This window comes from Cryptomeria japonica, chromosome 6 (assembly GCF_030272615.1).
Source record: "Cryptomeria japonica chromosome 6, Sugi_1.0, whole genome shotgun sequence".
NCBI classification, from domain to species: domain Eukaryota; kingdom Viridiplantae; phylum Streptophyta; class Pinopsida; order Cupressales; family Cupressaceae; genus Cryptomeria; species Cryptomeria japonica.
In genome coordinates this window covers 440,946,999-440,967,272 of record NC_081410.1, presented here as the reverse complement: position 1 = coordinate 440,967,272, position 20,274 = coordinate 440,946,999, and the positions used below count along the sequence as shown (strand labels likewise).

General features: G+C 37.6%; 1 protein-coding gene across 3 annotated transcripts in view; it reads right to left on the bottom strand.

Moving 5' to 3' along the window:
* LOC131037527 (mRNA cap guanine-N7 methyltransferase 1) overlaps window positions 1-19,206 on the bottom strand; it is a 127,137-nt gene extending 107,931 nt beyond the window's left edge. Inside the window, exons 1-3 of one of the 3 annotated variants that reach the window (XM_057969685.2) lie at window positions 18,876-19,206; window positions 17,996-18,120; window positions 17,280-17,348 (exon numbers count right to left, since the gene is read on the bottom strand). In XM_057969685.2, the coding sequence (XP_057825668.1) occupies window positions 17,280-17,348; window positions 17,996-18,120; window positions 18,876-18,939 (258 nt within the window). In that variant the 5' untranslated portion in view covers window positions 18,940-19,206. The remainder of the gene's footprint in view (window positions 1-17,279; window positions 17,349-17,995; window positions 18,121-18,875) is intronic. The other 2 variants (XM_057969684.2, XM_057969686.2) reach the window with 2 other exon arrangements.
* Between the last annotated feature and the right edge of the window lie 1,068 nt (window positions 19,207-20,274).

The window sequence follows — 20,274 nt, the reverse complement described above, 5'->3', positions numbered from 1 at the left end:
CTGTCTTTGCCCTCCATATAATCTTGTATGAATCTCAGTGTAGGAATTCTCAGTAGTACGAGGAAGACAGGCTCTTGGCCATATACCAAAAAATATGGGGATGGCCCCTATGAATTCTTAACTCTCGTTCTATATGCCCAAAGGGCGAATCTCAATTGTGTGTGCCAATCTTTTGGATTTTTCTCTAACAATTTCTTAATCACACTCAGCATATTCTTATTCGTTGATTTGGCTAACCCATTACCCTGAGGATAATAATTTGATGAAAACTTAAGGGTTATACCATATTCAAAAGCCCAATTTGAAAATTTTAATGATGTAAAGGCAAAACCATTATCACAAACAATAGCATGTGGACAACCAAACCTAGTAATGATGTTCTCCTCTAAAAATTTAATCACAGCATCAGTTGTACATAACTTCAAAGCTTGAGCTTCTGACCACCAAGTACAGTAATCAGTCGCGGTTAGAATGTACCTGTGTTGCACAGAGGAAGGTGGATTGATCATACCAATGAAGTCGATACCCCACATAGCGAAAGGTCTGGACTCGATCACGAGCTGCAGTGGCATAGCTGGATTCTTCTCTCGAACGGTAGCAACCTGGCATGTGTGACACGTCTTCACATGTTCATGAGTGTCTCGGAACAAGGTAGGCTAGTGATAGCCTGCTCTCAAAATTTGGTGCGCAGTAGCCAAGCTTGCACCATGACTTGTCCCAAATCTATTGTGAAAATGTTCCACAATCTATTTAGCTTCATTCTTTCCAACACATCTCAAATATATTCCTTCATGATTTCTTCAATATAAAACCAAGCCTTGTAACATAAAATGTTGACACTTCAATCTTAATGATCTCTTTTGAGTAGGGCTCATATGCACGGGGCATCTATGGTTCAATAAATAGAAAACAATGTCTTTATACCATTCATCCGGAGTGACATCCTCAATTGCATAGACTTGTTGGACTAATCCAGGTCCATCAATTGCTAGAATCTGCGCCAAGGCTTGACCTCGAACAAGTCTCATTGGTTGGATCTCAATGTCGTACTCCTGGATAGTGGCAACCCACTTTCCTCTTCTTTCTCCTAGTGGCAACCCACTTTCCTCTTCTTTCTCCTAATTCAATCTGCATAAGGAGTATCTTAACTACTGCATCCAGGACAATGGCATGAACTTTTGTCCTCAAAATGTAATGTCTAAATTTCTTTATTGCTTTCACCAAAGCATAAGCTTGTTTCTCTACGTTCGGATATCTCAGCTCCGCATCTTTCAACGGTGCAATCATAAATGCTATGGGATGTTCATCTTTATCTTCATTCTTCTGTGTAAGGACTGCAGCACAAGTATGCTCTGAGGCGAATGAATACACATAAAAAGGTCTCGCATAATCTGGACTGACCAAAACAGGAGCCTCAACGATGGTGGACTTGATTTCTTCAAATGCTTTCTTTGCTTATGTCGTCCATTCCATCTTGGCATCTTTCTTCAACATTTCATTCAGTGGTCGTATTATCTCAGCAAATCCGAAGATAAATTTCCTCACAAAATTGATCTTACCAAAGAAGGACTTCAGTTCTTTCTTACTGCTCGGGAGGTTTATCTTGGATATAGCCTCAACTCTTTCTGGATCAATGGAGATTCCTTTCTCCGAGATAATATGTCCTAACAATTTACCTTTTGTAACCCCGAATATGCATTTCTTGGGATTAAGAGATATCCCGTATTTTCTGCATCTTTGAAATACCTTTCTCAAATCTTCGATGTGATCTCTTTTCCTTGAGAAAATTGTAATGTCATCCATGTAAATAATGATGATTTCCCAATTAAATCTTGAAATGCAATGTCCATAGCTCTCTGGAACGTGGCTCCAGCATTGATTAAGCCAAATGGCATCCTTTTGTATGCAAACGTACCCCACTTTGTGGTGAAGGTTGTCTTTAATCTATCTTCATATTCTACCATCACTTGATTGTATCCTGAATATCCGTCCAAAAAGGACATCATTTGCGATCCATTCACAATCTGTAAAACCTCATCCAATGATGGAGGCGGGTAGTTATCTTTCTCTAACGCTTTATTCAAATTTCTAAAATCAACACAAAGCCTTATCTCTCCACTCTTCTTTCTAACAGGGACCAAATTGGCGACCCACGTCAAGTGTCACACAGGAAAGATAATCCTTGCTGATAACAAATTTCTTCACTTCTTGATATATAAGAGGTTCCAGCAAAGGTTCACTGGCCTCTGTCTCTGCCTAAATGGCTTACTGTCTGGTTTCAAGGGGATAGTATGTGTAATGATTGATGTATCATATGTCTTCAAATCATCATATCCCCATGCAATCACATCGGGAAAATCTCTCATATTCTTCAATATGCCTTCCCTTTCACAAGGTGTGCATGTTTTCCCTATGAATACATTCTTAACTTCTTTGTCATTTCCCAAATTCACCGTTTCACAGGCACTTCCACTTGAGCCATGCAATCTTTCTATATTCATTTTATCTCTATCAAATATTCTTTCTAGCTCTATCATTCCCTTAGGAATGAAGTTTGTCTTCAAATCTAGGATACCATCTGAATCATATTCTGCTTCTTCGGCTTCCTCTTCATCAATAACCCGACTCAGGAAAATATCTGTATTTGTCAGAAAATCCAATATATGCTTATCGTCTTCAAAAACTTGGAAATTGGTGACATTATCCGGTACGGATGGAACCGATGCGAGCTCCACTGTAAACTTCTTTAATCCTTCCATGGCAATGGGAGCCAAGGAACTAGCAGCCTACGCAAGCACATTTGCCACTTGATTCTGTGATCTGTATATTGACTTGATATTGAAAGCGTCAAAGCCCTCGATGAGATCCCATATCCTATTGCGGTATTTTGTCAATCTTTTGTCATGGCAGACATACTGCTTCCGCACTTGTCTTGCTACAATTCTCTAAATCTCCAAATACATGTAAAATCTTCACTTTCTTTAGAATGGCTAACAGCAATCCATGAACTAAGGATTCATACTCAGCAACATTGTTTGTACATGGAAACTGTAATCTATGGGAGGCCAAATAAGTTTCCCCTGAGGGACTGATTAATTCAAATCCGGCTAGTGATCCTTTCTTTGACTTTGAACCATCAAATCTCAATGTCCAAACTTGATCTTCGTCATGTATTTCTTCTTTAATTTTATCTGTAATTTCTTCATCTGGCCTAGGAGAGGCCTCTTTAATTTCTTCAAGTGTCGAAATTTCAGGAATTCTCTTGTGTATCTGATTCAAAGCTACCTTGCACATCGCGCAATAGAATTCAGAATGAGCAGTATCGTGGATTCGGCAACAATTAGGCAACAATAAATTTTGAATGCGAGCACGGTTGCCTAACTCAACTCCCTACTGGATATTCTTGAATACGAATCCTCAAAAACTTTCAAACATATCAACTTCCTCATCTGTATCGTGATCACTGTCTACTACACCTTCCGTGGAATTCACAATCTCATGATTTTCTTCTATCTTTTCAACTGGGTTTTGAAGCATCAAAACCTCTGCAACTTTTGGTCTGTAATTTCCTAGATTTGTTTCTAGGAAAAGAATTTCATTGTTTTCCCCATATTCTGTTATCATCAATCTTAATCTTGGGGTACTATATATCTTGATCCGGTTTGGTACACCTCTCCATGGCAGCCACATGTGAGAGAAATCGGTCAAAAAGTAACCATTCAGTCTTCGTGACCAATCTCGACGCAAGAGCATGCCATATCCATCTAGAATGTCTACAACTGATATATCTATGAAGTGTTGGACTCTTGGATCCGCATCCAACTGCATATGAATATTGTTTAACTCTCCAATCACAGGCACCTCTGTCTTATCTAATTGAGTAACTCTTTTACTAATCTGTATGGGGATGAGACCCAATTTCTCGCATATAGCCTTTGGCATTACATTACTTGAAGCTCTGGAATCAACCAGACAATTATGCAAGAGCTTGCCAAATATCCTTACTGAAAGCAAGAATGGGGCTAGCTCATCTTGATAATTCACTGTTGGCTTATCCCTATGGACTTGCAAGCTCTCTTCTTTTTTCACACTTTCTTTGGAAAATTCATCTTTTTTAACCGTGCTTTCGACGGAAGCAATCTCATTCTTAGGAAGGATTTCACCCTTGGTAGGATATTCAATCATAACTGGTGAATCCTTAACTCTCTTTACATTACCTCTTGTGAGAAAAGCTTTGCCTTCTAGCATATCTTCTTTCTTTGGCACATTTGCCGTCTTTACTAATTCTTCTTTGTTGGGCATATTAGATGAATCCTAAACTACACATGCCTCTTCTGATGACTATTGAATATTTGGTTCATCTTGAACCACATCTATGCTTGCTTGAGGAACATTTGAACCTCTCTGAATGTTGGAACTGGTTTGAGTTGTTGCTCTCCCGGCAGTATTCTCATTTAGTCCATTCATTAATGTATCTCTGATATCAGGTACCTTCATTAGTTCGAACAATGGTAGGCTTACCTTGACTTTCTTGAATTCTTCTAACACACATAGACTCAGCCGCTTCAACTCCTCTCTTGGAGGGGGAATGTTCTTCTGTCTATACTCAGGTGAATCTTGTGGATAGCTTGGTGTATTGCTAGCACTTGGATTTGGTGGCGTAGCGAAATTGTTCGGAGGAACGGAAGTAGTTAAAGGCTCTTGATTCCTCTGATTCCTCTGATAAACTCTTGGTCCAGTGTTTCCTGACAATTCATGAAATACTTCTTTAATTCCTTCAACTAAAACATTGTTATTCAATGGTGGGAAATAGTAATCTGGATCTTCAATAGGTCCATTGGCTGAAGCAGGTGGAAACTGAGAATTAGGCAGAACCATAGGTCCATTCGCCAATTCTGGAGGAAATCTTCCACCGTGTTCGCACACTAAAATTTCTTCATAAACTAGAGGAAACTTGAAATCCTCAACGATTAATGCTTGGTCATATCTTGTAGTGGGGACAATTTCATATCCCGTTGTTGGAGTGCTATCTGATGCTTCATTATTTCGCACTTCCTGCTGGAAAATATCAGCAACAACCTTGAATTCGAGACAATGCAATTCTGAATGCTGACTAGTGTTGTGTAATCTGCACCAATTTGATAAGGCAGCCTCCGCGAGGAAGACTCTGTCAGCCGGTCGACTTTCCGAAGCTGGCGGATTGTCAATAGGTGACGACACATTTCCATTGTTGGGCGTAGTATTCCACGTTCTCTTCAAATAGTTCTGATTATTGCCACGATATCCTTGGTTATTCTGATTGTTGCGCTGATAATTCTGATTGTTACTTTGGTAACCTTGATTGTTATTTTGATTACCACCTTGATAATTTCTATGCATATTGTAGCTGATTGTCCTGGTTCCTCAAATGAGTAACCTCTGTAGATAATTTCTTTACTTGGTCTATTAATTCTTTCATTTCTTCTTTCTCCTCCTGTGTCCTCGTGGATGTCACAGCATTTTGCAGGTACACTGGATGTGTTTGCGGAGCTTGAGAAATGGGTGCTCCAGGATGGAGTACTTATTGATTTGATGGCTGAGCAACTGGATACATCGGTTGTGGAACTTGATTCATTATTGACGTATGATACACCAAAGCTTGGCTTAAATTCTGAATTTCATTTGTGGCCGCGAGCGACCCCAAATTGAGCAAAGGTCCACTAAGATTCTGACACAATATTTTACTAACCTCTATCGCCTTTGCGTATGCTTCATTCAAATTTGTTGGAGAGGGATGAGTTTGCATGATAGTATATCTCTCGAGCATCTAGAATGAGATAGGGAGTCTGCAACCTTGTATAAGCTTTCTGGAATTGGTTGTTGAATGAATTGATAGGTTCATTTTCTTGTCTTTTACACTCAACAAACTGTCTATGCAACTTTAATGGGGGAATTTGGATTCCAAACTATCCAATGAATGTCTCTTTCAATTCCTCCCATGAGGTGATGGATCCTGCAGGTAAATGGATGAACCAATGATACGCTTCTTCTCCCAAGGAATAGGAAAAAAGTCTGCAAGCCACATCTCCATACTCAATTGGTCTATTTCTCAAATGGTCTTCAAACATCTTGATGTGATCTTCTGTCGTCCGGCTTGAGTCACTAGCATTGTACTTCGAACATAAATTATCCGGATTCTTCAGCATCTCATGAATGTCATCGAAAGCAAGAGGTGACGGGTTGGTAACCAACTAGGTAGCACCGTTTGGAGGTGGTCCTTGATTCTCGGCCATCTCTTGGTCCTCTTGTTAAAACTGTTGAACTTCCTCTTGATTTGGATCTGGAGGATCTGGAAAAGTATTGTCTTCTCTCAGCATGTCCCTTTGATTGAATAATCTATCTCTATCTGATATATCTAAACTCGGTGAAGCCTCCCGCCTTCCAAGTCTAGATCTGCAAGGAGTCCTCAACTCGCACAGTCTTCATTCTCCAGGAGTTGATCTTAGAATTCTCTGAAGTCTCTTGGGTAAGAAGGAATTGATGCGATCCAGCGTGATCTATCTAGGATCAATCCGGACTTGTTGTAATCTTTGAGCAAGTAAATCTCTTTCAATCTGCTCCTCAATTTGTTCGTCAATTCATTCAGCTATCTCTTCCTCTTCGTCCAAGACAAAAAAACTCTGATGTATTGTGGTGCACTTGTTTTCACTTCCCAAGCAAAGTTGTTCAAACTGGATATAATCTTTCTTTCGTCTCCCAGGTTCGGTTGCTTGAACTCAAGTTCGTCCAATTCAAGCTCGTTCGTTCTATAACAATCAGGCAGCACCATCAAAACTCCGAGACTCGGGCACAAGAAACACAAAATTGCCCGCTAAGCAGCCAAAACCCTAACCTAACAACGTAGAAAGCCAGAAAAGAGGGGGTCCCCGTTAGCAATGGGGCGATGTGTGAAAAGGTCACAACACTACCCTAGGACATCTCTCTCAAAGAGGGAACGTTTCTAAGACATCTCTTATATCAGTGATATTGGGGGAGCTTATAGACATGCTCAAGATTTAGCTAACACTCCCAAGTGTCTCTTGTGCCATCTGCAAGACTATCGGCCATCCATGTATCAAACACCTCCAAAAAGAAAAAAAAATTAAAATCATACTTTTCTTCATGTTCATGCCACTAACCCTAAAAGCTTAAGGGTCCAACCCACACCCTAAGCACACCAAAAAACTACAAATACACCTCACACTCTCACTCCAAATTACTATGTATGATTATGCAAGGTTGCAAGTTGCATAGCAAGAGTGAGAGCAAGTACCAAGTGTTCAAGTTTCAACACAATGCTCAATCCAAAAGTCGGCAATTCTTCAGGGTAAGCCATGGCCCTTCACCTTTTGGGATTTGGATTTTTTATTTTACGTGTTCATTCCTAAAGATAAAGCTGAAATCAATGATTATGTGCTATTTTTTTTGTTTTGTTTTCAATTTAAATAAACAATTAAATTATGAAATGTTCATAGAAACATATATGGTTATTAAATGTTCCTTTTAACTTTTTGAAACTATTGTACTTATTGAGAATAGCATTTAAACAACCGTAAAAACAGCATTTAGGGGTTTTAGTATTAACTTTATATTTGTAATAGCAATATTTCAGATTTTTTTCATTTATTTATTAAATTAAAATTATTTAATTTTGAAATGTTTATTCTCAAATTTGCATAAATTATAAAAAAAATTATTAAGATTTAAATTTGTAATTTTTAATACTAGACAAATTAGGATTTTGTCTTTCATGCATCATCTATTTTTATGCTTCATGAAACCTATAGCAAGAAAAACAAAAGCAGATTCCTTGTTTGACAAAAGTTGAAGAAAAAGGACTCCTAATTTTGTGAATCGTCTACTTCTATGCTTCATGGAATTTCCAGTAAGAAAAACAAAAAGTCTGAAAAGAGAATCCTTGTGCCTTGAGCCTATGCATTATTTAATCAATTTAATAACCTTATAGCATATGTCTTGTTGGTGTACGTTTTATCATATACCGAATATTAGAATAAAGTACCCAAAGATAATTTATCCTCTCTTGAACAAAATCACCACGTATGCTAAGATTGCTAGAAGATCATATGGCAATTCCAAGGTTTCTTTTGTCAGGCCTTGACATGTGGATAAGCTCAATGGGCGTTGTGATATGCTAGTAATACACAAAGGGACTTACGATTGAATTGTTCACTACTTTGGGATTTAGACAGGTTTATCGATTGATGCTCTTCTCTTTTTGAATTTTCGGATTAAGACTTTCAAAAACAAAAGCTAAGAAGGACAAGGGTTTAGAAGTCTACTCTACCCGTATGAACTCAAGAGACGGTATTGATTTGGTGAACTCAATAAACCACAATTTGCTTCGCCTCACTTAAGACAACTACACAAAGCGGATGCAATCTTCGAAGAATGTGCTTATGATCAAAAGTTTAAGCATACACAAAATGGAAAGCTCAGACTAACTTTGCATAATGAATAAAAATCATCTATTCATCAAAAGTATGAACAGAGATACACCACGAATCAATACTTATCAAAATCTAACTAAGATGTTGAAGAAATTGAAAACCTTGCCAATCACTAAAATAAAAGAGATTACAAAGCCTTCAGAAAAAGCACATAAGTAATGTATTATCTGAAAATGACCACCTTGCAACAATATTTCAAAAATCTCACACTCTCCAAATGAGAGGAGGCAACCTTATATAGGAGTCCCAAAATTTGAATGGCCAAGATCAAACAGCGATCAAGGGCCCAAATTGAACGATAAAAACCCTAATTAGGGTTTCCCAAAACTCTAACAGTTTGAACAAAAGAGAAGGAGACAAGTGGCGCAGCTGCTAATTTCACTGAGGTGGCCATCCAGTTTCCTTTTCAGTAGATGCAATGTATCTAGACACTAATGGTCGAACCTCCTCCATGGTGACACTTGGCAAACTGCCAATTTGGTAATCAACCATGTCCACGTCATCAGTACATGTGGCGAGAGTGTTTTCCCTGTCAACTACATTTGCTAGGAAGTTCTCATCAATAAGTAAGAATCTCGAAATCTTGGTGAGATCATCCTTGAGAATTGGTCTTGGAACTTTGAAGAAGTTTCCTTGAATTTTGACCCTCAGATTCTCTGTATGTGAATGTTTTTTCTCGCACTTCATCTTGCTGCAATATCTCGGCTGCTACAAGGAAAACCTTGTCCGGAATACCTCTGACAATCTTTTCAATTTCCAAACACTTAGCTTTGCACTTCCTCAAAAATTCAACCCTGGTTGTCAAAGCAAAGTACCAAGTGCTGAAATCATATCTATCCCTTGATTGAATAACTTCTCCATCTACCAAATCCTACTGAGAAAGCCCTCTGATGGTCTTTAAGTGTGGGATTATTTTGCGTTGAATCTCCTCAACATCTTCCCAAGCTTCAGCTATGTCTTGAATTCTACTTAACAAGAAAGAGGTGGAGTCATATGCTGATACTAGATTTGCAACAATTATGTCAGCACGCTCCAAGGCATCAGAAGTCCATCCTTTGGCCTCTCTGAACGTAGTCTTCATATCCTCATAATCCTTCATTGACTCTAGTGGAAGAGGTGCGGGAGGAGCAACCGGTAATTCCCGATCAAGTGGTTTTGTTAAGTGTTGAACATACTTCCTCCATTACTCACTCTCAGCTTCAACCTTCTTTCTCTTTTCAACCTCTTTGTTCAATCTTTCCTTCATGCTATTGCAGGAGTCATCGAATTCCTGGACTTCCTGAATCTTGGTGGTCTTCCCCAAACTTATAGTAGTGACATCATAGTCCTCAGGAGTAATGTTGTCTTGAGTTTTTCTTGCCTTTGGTACTGCTACTTGTACTAATTTGAACCCTGCACTATCTCTCTAAATCAAAGAGAACTTCTTAGCCGGTTTAGGTGGTCTTGTTCCAGCTGGTTTATTCAATTCAGCCAAGAATGTTGTTGTGTTCTCTACCTGATGAACCTCCTCAGGAACCTTGGCTTTCATTCTTTCCCCCAACCAATCCGGGATGGTTGATTGTTCCATGCCACTCTCATCAAAATTATCTTGAACTTCCTTAGGTGTAGTAACTATGCCATCAAGGAATTCTCTCTGAGGTTCTGGATTCTCAACTTCTAGAACTCTGGTGAGAATAGGGGGCTGACTTGGTTCTTGAACCATTTCCTCAATTATGGGAGGAGTATCTTATGTCTCATTAGCTTCTATTCTACTATCATGTTCTTGTTCATCATCTTCAATTCTTACTGGAGTAGTAGATGTAGCACTTATAGTCGAATGACCTTCGCCAGACCTGTGCATTCTGCTCACATCTGCATCTTCGGTGATTTTCTTTCCTTTAGCCCTTATGGAATTCTCAGTGGGCTCTTTTCTCTTCCTTGACCCAACACTCTCTGGATTCTTTGGGTTACTTGATGTACTCTTATGATTTGAAGACATGGACTCATCAGCCCCCATGAGATCATAGGTGAAGGCAACGTTCCTTGCTTTGAGTTGCTTTGTTCTCTGAGCTGCCCACCATTTGGAGTATTCGATCACAGGTCTCATATGATCACCCAGGTCAACTCTTTCAAATCCTGTCCAATCAACTAGAGCAAGAGGTTCATTCTTCAGGGTGGCCTAATGTGGCTGTTCATAGTCATTGTCTTCCTCAAGTTGGTCTGCCACTTGAAATACCTCGGATGCCTTGATCAAGCTCAATGGGATCCTGAACCAAAATCTCTTTCTGATTTCGAAGTTATCAGCTGCGTTAGCCCAATAATCTTCGAGGTTTGGTCTATGCTCAAACCTCTCTTCATCAACTTGTTTCATCCGATGAAAAGGATCGAAATGGCCCCTTGCTTGATATTGAAAGAATGCGTACCATTGAATCTCCTTGTCAGAATGTGTGGTAGCTTAGGTTGATGGACATGTCTCCAATCCATTTCCGATGCTAAGAGAAAATGCACCTATCTTTTGTTTCCTCCTTTGCACAACCATAAAGTTTTCCAACTATCTTACTACTTCAAGTAGTACCGTTCTGTTTGTAGGAAACATGGGTAATCTATACGGCTGTTCAGAAAATCCCTGGATCCTTAAGTAGATGAACCTAGGATATTGGATATACCAATACCCAAACCTGCTGATAAAATCTTTTAACTCTTGAGAGAGTCGCTGATGAAGACCTCCCTGAAGGGTTCTCATGATGTGCATTAGGAATGCATCATTAACTCTTTTCAAATGGAATTTCTCCTCCAGGTGCAGTTGTGGATAACAATCATAGACAGCGAATTGGTTCTCCTTATTTCCAACAGCTCCTCTGCATACAAGGCCTCTATATCTGTATGTCCTGGCTAAAGAATAGATCAAATAAGAACTCATATAAAAGGTTCTATTCTTCTCCAAGTTTCTCAACTGATCATCCAAATTATCACTAATGATTCTAGCCCAGTTTATCATCTTAACGCCAGCAGTTACCTCATGGATAAAATGGTACATCCATGGCTCAAAGGGAGCACCCTGCTGGCTGCCCATGACTCTGTTCAGTAAAACTATGAGGTCTCCATAATCTTCTTCTGAAATATGCCCTCACAAGAGCTTAGGTATCTTGGAAACACCTTTCCTAGGTTTCTCCAACCATGAATGGTTGATATTAGCCTCATATTCTTCTACATTGTCATTGTATAGTTGGTTTGCTTCTTCCCTCGTCATATAGACCGTGTTGTAGTATTCAGGGATGCGAAAGGCCTCCCTAATTGCTACTTCTCCAATATTTGTGAGAATCCTTCCATCAGGTGCCACTATCTCCCTATTCTCTGGGTTATAATGCTTGAAACACTCTACTATCAACTCAGTGCATTGCATTGCTGGAAGGAAACCAACAGCCTGCACTATACCATTCCGCATCATCTTCCTTGCTATCGCTGTAGGAAATTGAGTGTCCGTGTTGTGCATCCGTTTCTTGAACTCCCTAAGGTTTATGTGTCCTAGGTTTGTATCTCCCACTTGTTTCCACTTAGAGTTCATTTTTTATTCTAGAGGGGAATCTTTGTCAACTTGGAACTTCATCCTGACCTTGCGCGATGTTCCAACCTCGGAGATCATCCAAATCTGCAAAAAGAATAAATAAATTTAAGTTAGGATCTGCATTTTAGGTGTGATTTTGGAGTTTGGTAGCCAAGTATATTATGATTTTTACTCCTTATTTCCAACACTTAGCCTTAAAATTGGGTTTTCAACATTTAGAATATTCTGAATATTTTAACAAAACCCCTGAAAATTGCCAAACTTAAGAAGTTCAAGGTCTGATTTCAATCAAAAATCAGAACCTGAGAGCAAACTATGTCCAAGAAAAATCGATTTAGTTCAATCTAACTGACTTATAGGGCAGAAAATGAGAAAGAGAAATAAAATTCATTGTATTTGTTCTCTCTCTTTGAAAACTTTAAAAGAATCAGGTAAGAAACCCAATAATCTGCAAATAAGATTCATTTTCACCTTCAAAAGAATGAGAAAGAAGGGAAAAGATGCTGCTTAAGACAGAACTCAGAGGTTTATCTCACAAAATCAGAGGATCTGTCCTTCAAACAGTCAAGGTTCTTCCAAAATCTGTGTATGAACTTGTGAAAAATTGTTGAAAATCTCAGACTTATACTTGAAATCGCCTTTGAAATCACTTCCAACCTGCAAAAACTCTTCAAAATGTCCTTCACCTGTTCGAACTTCAAATGAAGAAATGAAAGAATGAAGAAGGTATTTATATGAAGTTCGAATTTCCTAATTAGAAACACAAAGGATCTTCTAAAATTTGTTTCTAATTTGTCCTTCATACATTGAACTTGGACATTTAGTCTTTCGAATTTGCAAAGCAAGTTTCTAAATTAGACCTCAGTGAACTGTCATCTTTTTGGCAAGTTCGAACTCTCCATTTCAGTTCAAAATGAAAGTTTCTAAATTGGTTTTCAGTTGCAATTCGAACTCATTCTTCAATATTCTCTTTTCAAAAACTTTCTAAATCAGCCATAGTTCGAACTTTTGAAGATAAAGCTTGATGACATCACCCTCTTTCTTTCCAAATTAGCAAATATCTTATGAGGGCGGACTTTATTGATTTCATTCCCTATATAAGGAAGGCGGACTTTGTAAAGTTTGTGCACCACATATCATGCTAGGGCGGACTTCCTTTATCTTGTGCACTAAACCTCTTCATAGGGCGGACTTAGCAAAACATATGCACCTTTATGTTGGTTAAGGGCGGACTTTGTAACATTTATGACTCTAAGGAGGGCGGACTTTGTCATGCTTAGGCACCACTTACCATCTCCTTCAAGGCGGATTTGACTTATCTTGGGCACCAAGGAGAGCGAACTTCATCAACTTCATGCCACATTGCTTGTTTGCTAGGCGGACTTGCCTCGACTTAGGAACCTTTCTCATGCCACTTCCAAATCCCTTGGACGGACTTGATTGATTTCATGCACCTTGTACAAAAGCGGACTTGAGGAGATTCATGCACCAAGGTGAAGGCGGAGTTCATTAACTTCATGCATCTTACACTCAACCAAGGGTGGATTTCATTCATTTCAGGCACCAAGGAGGGCGGACTTGGTGAAATCCGTGCATCATGAGATCAAAACTTCAAATCTTCATAACTTGTGCAATTCTTCTCGGATTTGTTTGAAATTTGAAAACCACTCGTCATTCATCCATTGAATTCCTCTGGATCCCTAAAATTTAGAAAATTGGCTTTTTCGAACAAAACTTGAATTTCGAAGGAATTTGACAATCATTTTTAGTGAATCTCAGAGCCAATAATGCAAACCCTAGATCCCCTTTCCAAAAATAGAAAAAGCAAGCATCCCTAAAAAATAGGAAAAAATTTCTAAAAATAGCCATTTCGGGGATCGCACTTAAAATGCCAAAAACGAAACTTCCTAAAAATAGGAAAAAGCAAAAAGCAAAAAGCAAAACTTTCCAAAAAAAAAAAGTTGTTCAAATTCACTCAAATCAGTTGCAATCTTCGTCCTTTGGCCTTTCTAGGCACATTGACCATGTCTAGACTCTGTTTTGACCATGGTTTGCACAGACTGACTTATGACTTCAAAACTGACAAAACTGGCAATACCGATGCCGGAAGGTCACAAGGCTCTAACAAAAACCCTAGAACGCAGGAAAAAGGGGAGGGTCCCCATTCTCAATGGGGTGATGTGTGAAAAGGTCACAACATGTCTGAAATTAAAATTATGATAACTATAACTTTCATTTCTTGCCATGACACACAAGTTCTTTTCACAAATTGTGTGATCAAGAGGGTCAGCAAGAGGCAAAACTTATGGCAGTTAAATCTGAGTCTTTGATTACAGATGTGGCAGGTGAGAGTGAGGCAAATAGTTGAATTGGTAGTGGTGCTTTTAATTGCCCTTCCAAGAAGTTAGAATAATTTCCCAAAGGTTCTTTCAATAAGAAGTCCCCTTTAGACAATTTGCAACCAAAGTACAAGCAAAACATAGCACAATGGGGGGCACAAACTGAAGGAGATGTCATTTCTATAAAGTTGATTTCAAGGAAGCATTACAAAAGTTAATCCATGTCTCCTTAATGTCCAAGGAAAAGGTGTAAATGTATGTAAGGAATTGTCCTTCAAACAAAGAGCTGAAATAAACAGATTGTGGGATTGCAAAGATGACCAAACAATTGTACTTGCTTCCTTTCCATCAAGGAGTCATACTCCAGCTAGTCAAAGAGCTGAAATAAACAGATTGTGGGATTGCAAAGATGACCAAACAATTGTACTTGCTACCTTTCCATCAAGGAGTCATACTCCAACTAGTACTGGGGCTTCCCAGGAATTAGGATCCACGAATTTGTACTACTACTTTTCCATATAGTTCAAGGGCAACAAATCCTAAGGGGGAATATAGAATAACTAGCAATAGTGATGCTACAGACACAATGGCAAAATTGTTCAATGTGCAAAATAAGGATGAGGCAAATGATGCCGTGGGGATATTGTTCTTTATTAATAGCATTTCATTCCATGTAGCCCATTCTCCTTATTATAAGGACATTGTAGCAAATATTATATGAGCAAGATCATCATATGTCCCACCAAGGTAGACAAAAGTGAGAACAACAATCTTAGATAAAAACTTTTCGAAGATTAACATTCTAATGGAGAAAATAAAGGCTATCTAGGTCACTACTAGATGCAATATAGTCGTGGATGGGTGGACAAATATCAAGCATCATCCACTAAACAACATCATGCTCAAATGTGGACAGGACACTTACTTCCTTGGGGCTATTAATTATTCAAGGAACCTCAAGGATGCTCATTTTCAATTCCAATTCCTTAGAGGTGCTGCTAAGGAGGTTGGGGAAAAGAAAGTGATGCAAGTAGTGATAGATGCAGCATGTGTGCAAAGCTGCAAAAAATAGATTGAGGCAGCCTACAAGCATATTTGGTGGACTCCTTGTTGTGTGTATGCCATGAATAGTGCACTCAAAGACAGCCAAGATTGGTCAGGACATAGAGATAGTTAATGATGCTAGAGATGTGCGATTGCAGCCACCACACTTCACATGCACTCTTCAGGACCTTCTCCAAGAAGGAATTTTTGAAACCTATAAAGATTAGGTATGCATAGTATTTAATTCTCTTGGAAGGATGCTTAAGTTGCAAAAGGCACTGCAACTAATGGTCATGACAGAAGCATGGAATCAGTGGCACAATTCTAAGTCAGAACAAGGGAGGAAATGAAGGTGGTGGTAAAGAGTGACACTTTTTGGGCTGATACAAAATATATTGTTGCAATCATTACTCTAATTTTCAATGACATTCGATATGAGGATGCTAATGCACCTAGACTTGGAGAGATGTATGAGTGCACTGACAATATATTTGGCCAAATGAAGGTAATTTTACAAGAGAAACACCCCACATTGCAATTCTACATTGAACATATTCAGCCAATCATTTATCACATAGGAGAAGCTTTTTTCTCTTTCACATGTTACTGCTCCATTTGACAACATGTTGCAGGTGACATACTAACATTTTCCCTCAAAGCTACTCTAGTGTACAGTATTTTCCAAACTTGCCAAATCTGTCAAAAGTTGGAGTACTTGACGTCAACCACAAAGAATTATCAGATTTTACTCACTTGATAAGGAGGGAAATTGGATTGAATCGCCAAGTTTTGATGCATGCTGTTTGAATAAATGAATTGGGATCACTGTTCTCAAAAAAAATCTAGTTGATCTCAGAGAAATAAATCTTCAAAATTTGGTGTGTGCAAAGCAAACCTTTATCCTTCTGTGATAAACTGCCACCAACAGGCAAATGTCTCACTTTGGAGACAGCCAATACATGTAAATTTAGTTCTGTTGAGCAATCCTAGATGGTACTTCTAATCTGTTCTTTAGGAAAGGGCAAATCAATATAGCTGAGTAGTGTAGTTTCTCTGTATATAATATGTCAACATCATTAATGAGTGAAGATTCTTCATTGGAAAGATCAATCATTGGCAATGACTAAAAGAGATGTAACAGAGCATAGCATAACACTTCCCTTTTACGAAAACCTTTGTATATCTCCGCCATTTGATGGTAGCAACTCTTTTTACATTATTAAGTACCTTAAAACAATTTCAATTAAAACTTAGTCCCTTTATCAGCTTTCCCCATGCAAGCTTCACCATGTTGACTGATGATTGAGGATTCCTCATTCTGAAGAATAGTCATTGGAAAGATCAACCATTGGTAATGACAGAAAGAGCTGTACCAGAGCTAGGTTTAACCCTTACCTTTGAGGCTAATGAAGAACATTTGGGAAAGGAGCGTGAGTTATCATGTACAAATAGTGACACATGTCACTGTTTAGGTCAGGCAGACCTTTCCTGTCTCCTTCATTTAATAAAATAATAAAATACACTATTAAGTACCTCCAAGCAGTTTCAATTCAAACTTAAAGTTGTTTGTTCAGATTTTTCAATGGCCTACCCTAAACGAACAGCAAAATCCTAGCATATTTTAGTTCGATTACAATAACATCGAAGTCTGTATCTGTGGCACAATAGATGGTAGAAACAATCACCAACAAACGAATAAAACTAACATCTCAACAAGACAAAAATAAAAAGTATACCAAAAAGAAATTAAGATCAAAATGACCTAGAAATTTTTGATGGATTTTAAAAGCAACCCTAAACATAGCTCAGGATGCAGCCAATATTTTGTAAATGCAATAATTAATGCAGAGGTCAGAAAATGATTACCTTTCCACACGCAAGGTCCAAAACAACATCGCCTCGTCGAGTGTAAAGCTGAATCAATACACTTTTTATCTGTAATAATAATATGAAAATTGGCAAGGTTTTATCAAAGTAATTAAGGAAAGCATTCCATAAATAAGGTATGATCATCACCACAATGTATATCAGAAACTACAAAGTTCTCACTTGCTATGAGAGAACAAATTGAGAAAAATTTAAGGAACACGTATTTTTACAATAAGTTTAACAATCTTGGAAAAAAGATACAATAATATTCTCAAATTGTTAAGTCTGGTGACAATCAAGAAAACATTCAATATTCCTTAAAAGTGAAATGCAGAGCTTCTGAAAAAAATCTGTGCTTTTTTAATTTATCAATGTTTTGGATCACACTCCATTATTCATCGTCAAGAGAAAGAAAAAAAAAATTGCACCTTTTAGATAAGCTTTTTGGCAAATTCTCAAAAAGTAAAATAATTTTTCAGAAATTTAAAGATGTCTTTGTATTCACAAGGAAATATTCTTCTAAAGGTCCGATAAAAAGACCCAACTGGATAACATCAGCCACTAATATTTTCTCCACACATGCAAGACAGTTCAAACCATCATATGATGTATGCCTAGTCTCAGACCAAGCAGCAGATCATCTCTGTTTCTGAAAATTAAGTACATATGTACAATAATATATGCAATGGCTTGGAAGGAAAGTGATATATTACCCAATTGTTAAGCTTCTTCAAGTGAATGATAGGACTAGCTTCTCTCTCCTCTAGGGTTTGGTTAGTGCGTTTACTATAGTGTTCCGCAACTTTCTGCGCAAGCTTCTGTGTATTATCGTTTTCACCTGTGCAAATGCTCCAAAAATCAAAAACAAATCATAACTCTAAGAATCTTCACTTTCAAGCTTGCTGAAGAAATTTCTAGGTCAAGAATTTCCCTGATTCTAAATGCCTGTTATAAAATTTTGTAATTTTTTCAGTTAGTTTTACCAAGCCAAAACTAAATCTGTTTAACATGAGCTACAAAGCCATGCTATATTTCAAGGTTAAACAATTTTTAGACCTACACTAGCCAGCACACCGAAATTCCCTGATTCTGAATTCCTGACAGCAAAAAATTTAATATCTTATAAATTAACCATTATAGTGCATAGGTTGTGTTCAAAGTGCGAATTTGTGATATATATTTCAGGAACTAACTGAAAAAAAAATGTTCTTTACAAACAATTCGATCCTCGCAAATGGACTCACCATTAGGAAAGAAGTCGTTGCTTTTAAATTAAGCAGGCCAAATTAAATTTCAATTAAAGAAAATGTATATATGTTCTCTGAAGCTTGACATGTCTCCCACAAGAATGTACCCATGGAGAAAATTTAAAATGCTAACTTTACAATTTAAAATTCCTAACACTAGACACCTAAGAAACTCTCTGTACAGTTTAAATGCCAAATCTAAATTTTGTTTTACGGAAAATACATAACCATGCAAAAATATTCCTGAGGCGGGCTTTCAACATCTGACCAGCTTGGCATTTTGAAGTTCCTAAAAACCTTATAACACATTAAAAAATCTCCAGTGGACATAAAAATATTTGCTTACTAGTTTTCAATTGCTTTCCCGGAGGCGGAGATGAGGAAGAAGTATCTTCGTAACCTCGCTTCATTTTTCTCGAAGAACTATTTCTCTAGCCCAAAAACACAGGTTAAGGGAAGAAACCCGATCTTTCGACCTGCCCGAGAAAAAATTTGAGTCTTTTCTAGCAGTTTCTCCGATCGTTTTTTCTGGTTCTGTAGCAGCAAATATACCAGTAGTTCTTCTTCTTAACTGTAAATTTTGCCGATGTTTGACTGAGCAAGATAGGCAAACGACAAGGCTGTGGTCATATGGCCAAGTGACATTCTTTTTAAGCAGGTGACGCTGAATAATTATATAAGCGATTTCACGGGGATCAGACCGATTTTGATAGGTAGGTTCAAGTTATTATTATAGTAATTTTTTAATTTTGTATTAAAAACCTAAATTATTGTAAGTTAAATATTATATTAGATAGTATATAGAGGCATCATCCAATGTTTAATAGCATAAATATTCATAATATTTTGGGTCAAGAGTACATATTTATTTCTTTAATTTAAATAAATTTATAAATATTTATGTCTATTAACAATTTGTTATTTGATACATAATGATCTGAATTATTTTGTCAATTCAGAGGATAATACCCAAAGCAGCATTTGTGGTATTGTAAACACATAACAAATCATTTAAAATTTCATTTCATTGAAAATATGTAAGAACCATACAATTTTTTTGGCAAACTTTCTGAAAGAGAGTTGTGTGCCCTTGAATTTATCCCATTTGGGCAAACTCTGTAAAAGAGAGTTGTATGCCTAAAATGTATCCAATTTGGACAAACTCTGTAAAAGAGAGTTGTATGCTTGAGCCTGTACAATTTAGGCAATATTGTGAAGGAGTGTATGCCTATAACTCTGTAACTCCATAACTCTCCAACTCCTTGCAATTGGATTCGAATCAGGCTGATTTATAAGCTTTCAAAGAAGTTGAACAACCACCACATTTATGTCCTCATTGGAAGTCGAAAGACAATCCAGTATTGAAAGGTTATTACATTTATATGAGGACAAAAATTAATTAAAGATTAAAATATTTAATACTCTCACTTATTTCTGATCACATAAGCACGAGCCTTAAGTTGAAACTTTTTCAATTAAGAGATAAAAACTAAGGGGTATTCATTCTACTAACTTTTTTCGCTACATGATTCCAACCTCATCCATTATGGTGTTGGGTCTTACACTCAAAGAGAATTTAGTCTTTCAACTTCACCAACAAACCAAGGGCCTATTGACTTCTTACTAGTTTTGAAAAAATTGTCAATGTGATAATGTAAGACTCTTAATAATTTTCTAGAAAATAAAAAATTTAAAATGTCTAATAATGTTTAGGTTTTATTTCATACATGTTAAGGAAATATTTC